General features: G+C 43.2%; 1 protein-coding gene across 1 annotated transcript in view; it reads left to right on the plus strand.

Moving 5' to 3' along the window:
* NUGGC (nuclear GTPase, germinal center associated) overlaps positions 1-12,679 on the plus strand; it is a 65,788-nt gene that overhangs the window by 23,232 nt on the left and 29,877 nt on the right. The window contains exons 9-12 of the mRNA XM_082402775.1: positions 3,255-3,430; positions 4,831-4,849; positions 5,132-5,221; positions 11,557-11,662. Coding sequence (XP_082258901.1) covers positions 3,255-3,430; positions 4,831-4,849; positions 5,132-5,221; positions 11,557-11,662 — 391 coding nt within the window. The remainder of the gene's footprint in view (positions 1-3,254; positions 3,431-4,830; positions 4,850-5,131; positions 5,222-11,556; positions 11,663-12,679) is intronic.

Genomic DNA, 12,679 nt, shown 5'->3' on the forward strand with positions numbered 1-12,679 from the left:
GGCTTAGAGTCTACTAGGAGAAATGAAACACGCAGATGACTAAATACATGGCAGAAAATGATGTAAGAGAAGCACAAGGAGCTATGAGCTCTCAAAAGTCGAAATCACCTCCAACCAGAGAGCTCATTCCTTCAACAAACAGCCACTGAGCATCTACTCAATTTTATAATAGGCTCTGGATGGACAGAGACAAAGTCCTTGCCCTTGGAAGGCTCATAGTCCAGAAGGGAATGAAATACACTAATGAGCAAACCCCATTACTTAAAAATGAGAGCATGAGGTGACGACTTCCTCTGGGAGGTGGGTGAGGCTTCAGAGGGGACACAGATACTCAGCCTCCACCAGGTAGAGAAGGCAGGTGGGGGTGGGACCCTGAGCACCGTTTCAGGCCCGAGAGCAGCATTTGCGGAGCCCAGAGGGTGGAGGGCAAGGGGGAAGGATGGAGAGAGGCGTAGAAGCCAAGCCTGGGAAAAGTGGGGTGGGCTTTAATACCATGCTTCCTGGGGAAGTTCGAAGGACAAGAGGGACTCGGGTGAGTGATAGAGAAGGAAAGGGTGTCTTAGAAGGAGCTCAGGAGTGCAGGGTGGGAGGGAACACGGGGCACAGGACCAGAGCCAGAAGGGACTGGGAAGGAGGGCCAGTGTCTGTGAGTCATGATCAGTGCAGTGGCTGCCAAAAAACTCACTGCAGGCCCACTGCTTCTCTGTTATATGTAGACTTTAAATTCAGCAGATTTGTGCTAAATGAATGACTGTGGGCTGGGGGAGCTTTGTGACTGTGGTTTCCAATAAAGATCAGGATGACAGCTTACAGATAATCAGCCTGTGCCCTGATTTTACAGATAAGGAAATGAAGGCTCAGAGATGGGAAGTCATTTGCCCAAGACCACACATCTACTGAGCGGCAGAGTTTGAACCAGAGAGCAGGTTCCCGCCTTCCCAGCTGAGGCTCTGTCTCTCACCCCCCAGGACATCCCCTAACAGTTCTTTAAGGTGGAGGCAGTCCCAGCATCCTTCACCCTTGGTGGTCTGCTCAGGCCTGGCCGGGAGAGCCTTTGTTTCCGCAGGGTTTCAGCTCTTGGAGTGGAATCGCCAACCTCCTCTAGTTCCAGGCCAGTCCCAGGGGGCGACAGCCTGAGCAGGTGGCCGGCCTCTCTCACAGGATGGAGCCGAGGCTGCTGCCGGTTCAGATACACTGGGCAGCTTATCAAAGGCCGCTCGGAACAGAGGAACTCTGAGGAGGTTGGGCTGAAGCGAAGTGATGGTTCCCAGCGTGCTCTGCACTTCGTCGCCGCTCCCCTCCACGCTTGTGGTTTTGTGATATCCCCTCATGAGAAGTTACTAAAGAGTCCCCTCCTTCCAGGGAGAACAGAACACGATGCCTCCCCCCCACCTCCCCAGCTGCCCAGCAGTACCGTCCCTAAACTAAAACCATTAAGAGCTCAGACGTCCCCGTGCTGCCTGAGTCACCTGACCTCTTGGAGGCCCATTCTCACTGTGGGAAGGGAGGAGGGCGGCGAAGGCAGGGGCCATCCTACCCACTCCCAAATCCAGTGGCTCTTGTCTTATAGATCGGCTTTTTTCCGGTGTTTTCTGTGACTCTAATTTTACCAAATCCTGGCAGTCGGGAGCTTTGTGTAGGGCCTGAAATTTAACCACTGCAACCTTTATGATTGCAGTTCTCTTCTCTTTTAATAAACATTTATTAAGCATCTGTAGTTTACCAGGACCAGGGGAATATAAAAGTGAAAGAGGCCCTGCCCTAGAGGGGGAGCTTCAGCTTCCACAGCCTGATGGAACAGTCTGAAGCATCCCTAAATTGGTTATAATTTGGGAAGCGGGAGGGAGTGATTGGTTTTATTTTCCTGCCCGAATTTGAATCCGTCCATGTAGGGGAGGAAGTTCAGGATCCATAGTTGTGTGGCCTTAAGCTGATCCTTTGCCTCTCGGGGCCTGTTATGTACCTTCTTTATAAAACAATGAAGTTTGTTTGACTCTTGAGATGGATGCTTTCATAACAATGATCCGTGAAGCCAAGGGGTTCACGGGCAGAGGGTGCGGGACACAGAGCAGGTGGGGACTCCAAACCCTCCACCCCCAATTCAACTATAGCAGTTCTATTTTCAAAAATCAAGTTTGGCAATTGGAATTCTTCCTAAGATTTCATTTGAAAAAGGCTCCACCATTAAAAACATGTTTGAAACCCCCTGCTCTAGATCAAGCTTTCTCAGCCTCAGCTCTTTTGACATTTTGGGGCCAGCGAATTCTTTGCACAAACTTGTCACAGCTTTTTGTACAAAGTCCTGTTCTGAGGAACCATAAACAAACTCAGTCTTGATGTTGGACCAGCTTTTCATTTATATGGCGAGATAAGATGAGTGAAACAATACAGTCAGAGAAATGGCACAAGGCAACACACTATTGCTTGTCACATGAAAGTTGCATATTAGCTAAAGCAATACATATGTGTTCAATCAGTAGGTTGCAATTTCAGGTTCATTGGCCTTTGCCACTTGAATCACACGGTTTCTGGCTCCCTGCTGCCACCTGGTGGTAGTATGCTGAATATTCAGGGGCAGCCAGACGTGAAAATGATGCCCTGTGGTGACAGCTTTGGGGTAGATGCATGACCAGGACTAGTTCTGGAAGAACAATAATTTTCCCTAGAGGACAGCTGAGGTAAATCAAGCCCGTGATGGATCTGGAACTGGAGGTCTGATTTCTTGAATTCTATCAATGACTACTGCCACAAACATCTCTGAAGCCTCTACTATGGGCCAAGTACTGTGCTTGAGGTGATGTGGATTCCAAGCTGAAAGGTGCAGCCCCTTCCCATCTGGTACCTCACAGTCTGGGTGAAGAGGGGGAGAGGGGTATAGAGTGCCGACCCTGTACAATAGTTCTGCCTGAGAAGTACTGTGGCAGGTAAGTCCAGGTGTTGTGGGATGCAGAGGTGGGGGGTAGCCAACCTAGCCTCACGTGGCCCTTGGCAGTCTCAGATGGCAAATGGAGGTCAAGCAGAGGCACGGAAAGGGCAAAGGCCCCAAGAGATAGATGAGCAATTTACATCCCAGGAAGTGTAAGAAGCTCATATGGCTGGTGCCTAAAAGAATGTGGTGGGGAGGGTTGAGAGGTGGGGTTGGAGAGAGAGTCGGGGCAGAGCATCAAGGACAGACATGGTACATTAAGGAAGCACATGCTCTACAACTGAGGCACCATTCATGCTCTTAAACATGCTGTGGTCATGTTTCACAGACCATTGATAAATGCTCAGTGATCTGGCTGATCAGTGACATTGAAAGAGTTTCTGGAGGGAGAGCCCATGAAGACCTTCTGAATGAGAGCATCAAAGCCTGCCAAAGGGGGTTCTGCAGGGACGTGGCCCTGGTGGTCACCAAGACCGACAAGCTCCACTTGCCGGAATATCTAAGGTACGGTGCTGGGCTTACAGGGATGCGGGCTTTCCTCCATGGGTCCTGACTGCCATAACTACGGTAACAACAGAGCTTTGACTCATGGGCATTGCGGACTCAGGGAAGTGACCACTGGGGATAAAAGAGAAGGCTGGGTGACTTCCTGGGACATCAGGACCCTTGGGTATGTTGTCTTGGGAATCTTCCAGAGCAGCTGCTTAACACCCAACAGGCTGTGCTCTACACAGCTCCAGGGGCGCCACTCAGGTGTCTGAGATGCAAGGAGCAGCTCCTGGCATTTTACAGAGTGGTGGGCCTGCCCGTCTCCCCAGATATGGGAAGTGTAGACGCCCCACAGCTAGTGGGCACTTCCTATAACACCGTCTGGCCCGGTACCGCTTTGAAGTGTCAAGATTCTGTTTCAGATTTGTCTCCTCCTGAGATTTTAAACCCATGAGGAGCAAGGTTCTCAAAGTTTCAGAGCTTGGCCCAAAGTAAAAGCATTCTTAGAGTCATACTCTAACAAAAAATAATGAAAGGTAAGCATTTTAGAGCTTAATAGATGTTAATATATGTTGATTTCCATGCACATGTCTGTTCCCCCTGTAACTAGGAGAACTGGAACTTGTCTTCCACGTTGGGACACTCTGAAAGTGAAAGGGGTTGTTATTAATCTTTACAGAGGATCGGCAGGTATACACTGGTCTGTTCCGGGGACATGGGACACATGGTCACGGGCTCTACCCTTGCCAGCGTTTCTCTGCTCTAACAAAAGCTTCTCCACCTGTCCCCTCTGCCGTATCCCCCCCCACTTGAGTCTACTGTCTCCAGGAACTAACTAAGCAGAGAAAAAATTCCTCAGTGAAGAAACAGACTAAGACTCTTCCCCCAACTTCTTGCTTTCATGGTCTAAGTTGGAATTTCAGCTCCATTATTTTTTTCCCTGCAATTCCATTCACTCCACTCCCTCCCACAGAATAGTATCTCAAGTGCTCCCTTTCCAATGCCAGCTCTAAAACTGAACATAAAACAGTTGAATTTATTAAATGTTTATTGAACACTGTGGTAGGGGCAGCAGATTCAGAGAGGCATCTTGCTTAGTCGCTGAGGTCACTGTCTTAAAAGAGGATGAAAGGTTATATGAGAGTGACAAGTAAAGTACCATGGGACCTCGGAGAGTGAGGGCTGCATTTTGACTGGGCCAGGTGGTGAGGTCACAGAAAATTCCACTGATGACAAAATATTGAGAAATTAAGATACTTTTTTCAAATGGACACTGGAGGTGGGTCAGAGCATTTGGACTGAAGAAAGAGCTTAGGGAGAGGCATAAAGGCATGACAGTATATGCTGCTTTCAGGGAAAGTCAAGACTGCTGTGACACATCATGAGATAAATAACTGTTACATTTCTCATTTCAGGGAAAGACAAGTGGGAAGTGTAAGTATGGACTAGTTATTTTTTCTTTTCTTTCTTTTTTAAAGCTCAATTGAGATATAATTGATAGACAAAAAATTACACACATTTAATGTAAACATCTTGATGAGTTTGGACTCGTTATTCTTAAATAATACTTTTTATGATTAGTATTATATGATTCGAACACATGCACATTTGTCTGGGCCAGATGAAGAGCTGCCCCCAAAATGTGCATCTTATCCCTTTATCACTCTTGATAACCCTAGACTCTTTGCCATGCTTTTATTTCTTTTCACAATCCAGCAAGCTATTCAAAGTCAGCGAGAGGCTGTTTTAGAAAGAAATGAAATGATAAAGCTACAAAGGAATAAAGTTCTCAAGGAAAAACTAAAGGTAAGTTAACAGATTCTCCTATGCATTTTTCTGCTTTTCAACCACTCCGATTTTGAGAAACACCTATTTGGTCTTGTGCGGTAGCGAGGGCAGAAGCTTTGGAGTAGACAACTAAGTCCTGCTGATTAATTACTTTGTGACCTTAGGCAAATTACCGTATCTCTCTGAGCTTCCATTTTCTCATCTGTAAAATGGGAGAATAATAATATGTACTGCCTGTGATTGTTGGAAGGATTGAATGAGCATATGGTCTACTGAGAACTATGTGCAGATAAAATCAGGAATCACAGTGCAGGTTGAAGGGTGCTTGGCTAGAGGGATGCAGCGGGGCTGGGGGAACACAGAGGAAGGATGCCCCAGTCACACGGGCAGCGGGGGGAGGCGGTGTTGAGGAGAAGTTCAGGGAAAACTTCTCAGCCTCTTCAGCAGAATTTTAAAGAACCAGTAGTCTTGAGTGAGGTGAAGAAGTCAGAGAAAATGTGTTTGATACAGAAGGAAGAACATAGTTGAAAAAAACTGCCACGCTTGGTGAATTATAGGCAAGTAGTTTTGAATAGCTCAGCAAGGGGCATATGCAGGAGTGTTGGGAGAAAAGCCCTGAACTCTATTTTTAAAGCTTGAGTAATTGTTCTGTGGGAATCTTGCTGTTTCTTAAGTTATTTTTATTATGCTGTCACTAAAAGAGGTACAAACATAAAACTCCTTCCTGTAATAGTCTTATGCAACTATAAAACTGAAACCAACTTGAAGATAAAATATAGACAGAACAACTTAAGTGTTATATCACACTTAGTATAATGTGATAGAAGGGATGGTTTTGCTGAAACTAAATCTTCAGTGTTGGATTTAACAGTAAAAACACATGGCCTTACGTCCAGTTCTATATTTAATTGCTTTCTGTATTTTGACTTCAATTATATTGATGCAGAAAATGTCTGGCGTACAATGTGGAATTGGAAATTTCAGGGCTTTTGTTTCTAATTCAGAATAATCAGACCTCATACTCAAGCCAAAGTCTTCTACCGAGCAATTCTTGAATGTTGATTTTAATGAGGCAATAAATCAGTAAAGCTGTTCTTATTCTCTTTAACTGTTCTTTTTGGCATTAAAGAAATATGCATTTTATTAAGACCTAATTATATTGTTTCTGGAAGCAGAAACATAAAATACCTCAATACACAATTTACAATTATATTTATTGCTAAAAAATGTGGCAATTGGTATGTACAAGATAGGGTCTGGGCAACAATACATCAGCTTGCAGGGTGACTGTGGTTCTGATTCTTATGGCACAAGTTCTTTTAGGTCTGCACACCTACACCTCTGATGGCTAGGTAACGCCTTCATTCTCCAACCACTTCTTTTCAGTTTGAATTATTGTGAGACCTTTATTTGTACTGCAGACCTTCATTTGGAGCAAATTTAATTTTGATCATAGAAAATATGAGGCAGAAGTTGATTATAGGGTAGCCACTCATAGAGATGTCTATGCTTATTTTTTTAATTATAAAAATGAAAATTAAGAAAAATATTGTAAGAAAAATTTCAGGCTCCTGGGACTACACTTATTGATTTCAATTTGGAAATATTATGCATCTTAGAAAGGTGATTTTCTCAGGAATATGGAGAATGGATGGTGGGGAGAGGGGCTGGTGAAGACTGGATGTAGAAAGACCAGCTGGGAGGCTTTTTCTGTAACCTAGGTGGTGTTTAAAAAAGAAGAAGTGATAGGGCTTCCCTGGTGGTGCAGTGGTTAAGAATCTATCTGCCAATGCAGGGGACATGGGTCTGAGCCCTCTGGGAAGATCCCACGTGCCACACAGCAACTAAGCCCGTGCGCCACAACTACTGAGCCTGTGCTCTAGAGCCCGTGAGCCACAACTACTGAGCCCACGTGCCACAACTACTGAAGCCCACATGCCTAGAGCCCATGCTCCACAACAAGAGAAGCCACCGCGATGAGAAGCCCGTGCACCGCAACGAAGAGTAGCCCCCGCTCACCGCAACTAGAGAAAGCCCGCGCACAACAACAAAGACCCAACGTAGACAAAAAAAAAGAAGTGATAAGAGCCTGAACTAGGCAGTAACCATAGAAATAAAGTAGAGGAGATGCATTCAAGAACTAATAGGGGGTTCAGATCCATATGTCTGGACGACTAACTGTATGTGGCAGGTAAAAGAAAGCTGGGTTTTGATGTTCTCAGGCATGTCTTTTGAGCTGATTATTATACAGCATTTTGCCTTTGCTTTAGCAAACCTGTAAAGAAAACCTATGCTACTGCTCCAGTGCCCCTCTCCTTCACTCGCACATGACTACCGCACTCACACTTCTGACACCAGATGCGTGGGAGTTTTCTTCACACTAAGCAATTCTGACACCAGCTGGGCACCTTACAATTTAACTCAATTTGACATTGTCTACCTGGAGATAGTGTCAGATCCCACAGGTTAAGGGTTTAGTCCCACAAGACTGCCCCCTACTTCAGATATGTATTGCAAGAAGTAGGTCCCCAGGTTACCCACAACTCTGCCTGACTTGGCTACAAATTGGTTCCCATGACCTCCTCTCCCTTGCGTTGGGTTATTTGCTAGAACAGCTCACAGAACTCACAGTGAAACACTCACATTTACCAGTTTACTATATAATAAAGGATATGATAAGAGATGAACAGCCAGATGAAGAGATACATAGGGCGAGGTCTGGGAGGGTCCCCAGCGCAGGAGCTTCTGTCCCCATGGAACTGGGGTGTTTCGCTCTCCCAGAATGTGGATGTGCTCACAACCTGGAAGCTCTCTGAACCCCACACTACTGGGATTTTATGGAGCTTCATCAGACAGACATGATCAATTATTAACTCCAGCTCCAGCTCCTCTCCCCTCTCTGGAGAATGGGGGTGGGGGGTAGAAATTCCAAGGGATTTGGGAGCTCTGTGCTGGGAACTGGGACCAAAGACTCAGTGTTAGAATGAAACCCCCTATTTATAAGGAGTTTAGGAGCCCTGTGCTGGGAACTCAGGGCAGAGACCGATAGATAGATAGATAGATAGATAGAGATAGAGCTTATTACTTCATAATACCTTATTATTTTACTCAGTTTGAGGATTATAATGAACTCATGGCTTTTCACAGAATTACTGTGTTCTTTTTGACGTTCAAGTTCACATCTTGGCCAATGGGAGCCTTTAATTTAAGCTGGCTCCTTTTAGCATTACCCAGACATTAAAAAAAAAAATCTTTCCTCTCTGACAACAAGAACATATTCAGGCCCATTTTCTTTTTCCCTGCCCCAAGGCATGGAACTATTACTATCAAAGAAACTTGGGTTTCTTTTAGCAGAGAATAATATTAAAAATAAAAGTTGGGGTGCAAGAGGTGCATATCAACTAATTCATACAAGTAAAAGAAGTGGACAGGGTGATATCACTACAAAGTCATTTTATTGACAAAGCTAGAAAACACAGATTTTTAAAAAATGCGGTTACAACTAATTCAAAAAGATACATGCACCCCAATGTTCATAGCAGCATTATTTACAATTGCTGAGACATAGAAACAACGTAAGTATCCATCAACAGATGAATGGATAAAGAAGTTGCAGTGTATATATATAATATATATATGTAGATAAATAGATAGATAGATATATACACACACATACATACATACAATGGAATACTACTCAGCCATAAAAAAGAATGAGATTTTGCCATTTGCAGCAACATGGATGGACTTGGGGGGCATTATGCTAAGTGAAATAAGTCAGAGAAAGATAAATACTGTATGATAATGGCTTATATATGGAATCTGAAAAATACAACAAACTATTGAATATAACACAAAAGATGCAGACTCAGATATAGAGAACAAACTAGAGGTTACCAGTGCGGGGGGGGAGGGGCAAAATAGGGGTGGAAGAGTGAGAGGTAGAAACTATTGGGTGTAAGATAGGCTCAACATGGGGAATATAGCCGATATTTTGTAATAACTGTAAATGAAAAGTAACCTTTAAAAATTGTATAAAATTTTTTTAAAAATGGGGTTACAAATTATATTCCTGATTTCAATCTAACTCCAACTTTACTATATGCGTTTTGATTCTGCTTCCATCTTGTGTCACTTCTATTTTGAGCTTCCAGGTTTTCTCCTTTCTTATATACAATATCTTCTTACAAACTTAATACATTATACTATATATAGTTATTAAAAACCATGTGTGTAAATGATAACAGTGGCTCATCTTTCTATAGGATAATCTGATGAGCATCTACTTAGCTCTTGGATCCTACCCTCCAACTGTAACTGTTTCTACTTCTCTTTAGCAATAATATGGAACCTGCTACTGTAGTCAACCCGTTGACACTATAAAAATATTTCTTTGGATTACAATAACAAGCAGAAGTGTCAACTAATCTTCAATAATTTTTAGAAAAGATATACAAAATTTAGAGCAAAATTTTAAATAATGCAAACACCTGGGTAAAGCTAGGAATACTCCTTTCAACTATTTTAAAACTCTACTAACATTTAATTCCACATTAGTTTTATCTCCCAGTAGAAAGTGGGGTCAACTTTCCCTAAACATTTTCCTAGAGTCAAAACTCTATCAAACAGGGAAAAAAATAATAATCTTGGCAGCTCCTTTATATAACTTTAGTCCTGACTAGAGTGTGGGGCTTCTAGCATCTCTATTCCAGCCTTGACTAGATGGGCCCACAACTTGCCAGAGATGCAGCTTCTTGCCTCTCCCAGTGGACCACTCACTCAGCTTTTTTATATCTTTGCATCAGAAGAAGGTTGACAACTCCCTACTGTGTTCTACCACCCCCATATACCCATGCACACACATGCATACTCTTTATGGCTTTTCTCTTTTAAGTGAGAAGAATGAAGTATTATGAAACATCATTTATGTGTCATTCTAGCATGACTTCTCTGTGGTGATGTTTTTCTAATTATAAAAAATTTCTCATATGATTCTTAATTCCTTGACATTTAAAACCATCATTTGCTTAAACATTACTCTGCATTTAAATGTGTAGGATGACTAACCACCCAGTTAAGAAACTTGCACTTTTATAGGACCTTTGCCCAGTGTTGTGTTGTGTTGATAAATTGATAAACGTTTTAACAGTCAGCTCTCTGTTTAAAAAACAAAAAAGGCCCAATTTGTAGCATTTGCCGATTCCTGTGGTGTAAATGCTCCCTTGCCAGTTTCAAGCTACCGATGTGCTGGTGCTGAGGGCGGAGTCGGGAGGAGCTGTGTACGATGGAGGCTCAGGAGCTGGTCCAAGCTGGCTCCTGCCCATCACTGCCTTTGTCAGGGTTGTGCTTCTTTTTCCAAAACGGATCCTGGTACTTTCCCCCCTCTGACCATTTAAGTATACCTTTTTAAAAAATTGAGGTACAGTTAATTGATGATGTGTTAGTTTCAAGTGTACAGCAAAGTGATTCAGTTATAATATCTATATCTATCTGTCTATCTATCTAATCTTTTTCAGATTCTTTTCCTTTATAGGTTATTACAAGATATTGACTATAGTTCCCTGTGCTATACAGTAGGTCCTTGTTGTTTACCTATTTTATATATAGCAATGTGTATATGTTAGTCTCAAACTCCTAATTTATCTCCCCCCCCCCACTATCCCCTTTAGTAACTGTAAGTCTGTATTCTATGTCTGTGAGTCTATTTCTGTTTTGTAAATAAGTTCATTTGCATCATTTTTTTAAGATTTCACAAATAAATGATATCATATGGTATTTGTTTTTCTCTGTCTGACTTATTTCACGTAGCATAATGCCCTCCAAGTCCATCCATGTTGCTGCAAATGGCATTATTTCATTCTTTTTTATGGCTGAGTAGTATTCCATTGTATATATACCACATCTTCTTTATCCATTCATCTGTCGATGGACATTTAGGTTGCTTCCACATCTTGGCTATTGTAAATAGTGCTGCTATGAACATAGGGGTGCATGTATCTTTTGGAATTACAGTTTTCTCCGGATATATGCCCAGGAGTGGGATTGCTGGATCCTATGGTAACTCTATCTTTAGTTTTTTAAGGTTAAATACACTTTTGAACTATTTTCTCTACACATTTCCTTCTAGAATTGCTATTTTTTTCACTCCCAAGAGAATCTCTGCAACAGTGTCCTCACAACCTCTGACCTTGTGAGGTCATTTGACACTGGGACTATTGCTTGTTCCTTACAGGGCTTGTGCAGAACTGAAAGCGAATGAGCTAAAGTTTGCTGAAGGCTCTTGTGGAGCGTGTGCATGGTTGCCTTTGCGGCGGTTGAGTTATTCTGTTCTCTGTGTGCCTCTCTCACTTCAGAGAAAACTGCCAGCTGACTCCAGGGTTCTGGAAGACTCAGAGCTGGTGTACACGGTCAGCGCCCAGGAGTACTGGCAGCAGGCTCTCCTCACCGAGGAGGAAACCGGTAATTTATACGTATATGTATTTTCATCTCAATCACTCCAATTCTCAGGATTAAGCTTGGCACTCTGAATTTCCCGTTCTAGAACCTTCTGTGCCACACTTCTAGTTTGCCACAGTTTCTATACCTATGAGCAACTACATGCGTGTTTCTCTCTGCATTGTTGTGGTGCCTGAGACCACAATTCCTTTCTCCTCCAAATCTTACGATGAGTTGTCATTTCCTTAGTGTTTGCCTTGAGAGTCCTTGCTCACCCAGGGACAGGTAGAAATAGCATCCATGGCATGCTTTTTCTTTGGGGGGGGTGTGGGGTTAGAGAACATGGCTCCTTTCTTCAGAGAACTTGAAATTTACATGAAGAGCTTATACAGTAAGTCCCCTACATACGAACGAGTTCCATTCCGAGAGCACGTTCGTAAGTCCAATTTGTTCGTAAGTCCCACAAAATTAGCCTAGGTACCCAGCTAACACAATCGGCTATATAGTACTGTACTATAATAGGTTTATAATACTCTTCACACAAATAATACATAAAAAACAAACACAAAGAATAAAGAAAACATATGTAATCTTACAGTGCAGTACCTTGAAAAGTACAGTAGTACAGAACAACAGGTGGCATCCAGGGGCTGGCATAGAGTGAACAGGCAAGAAGAGTTACTGACTGGAGGAGGGAGAGGAGGTGGGAGATGGTAGAGCTGAAGGATCGTCAGCAATAGGAGATGGAGAGCAAGCTGCAATGTCACTCACGCCTGACGTTGATGGCGCAGGTTCTGGTTCCTTGCTGGAACCAGATGCACATTCGCATCTTTGAAAGTTTGCAACGTGAAGTTTCGTAAGTAGGGGACTTACTATACGAAGCCAGGTGCAAAAATCAAAGTAAAAATGAGGCTAGTTCTATGGTGCTCTGAGTACAGCAGAAATTCAGAGAACCCAGGACCTGTGTGACTGGATTACTGAAGGAAAGCTGGGTGAGGAGGCAGGATCTGAGCTTGACCTTGATCTCAGCTGAAAATGGTT

This window comes from Balaenoptera borealis, assembly GCF_965194805.1.
Source record: "Balaenoptera borealis genome assembly, chromosome: 8".
NCBI lineage: Eukaryota > Metazoa > Chordata > Mammalia > Artiodactyla > Balaenopteridae > Balaenoptera > Balaenoptera borealis.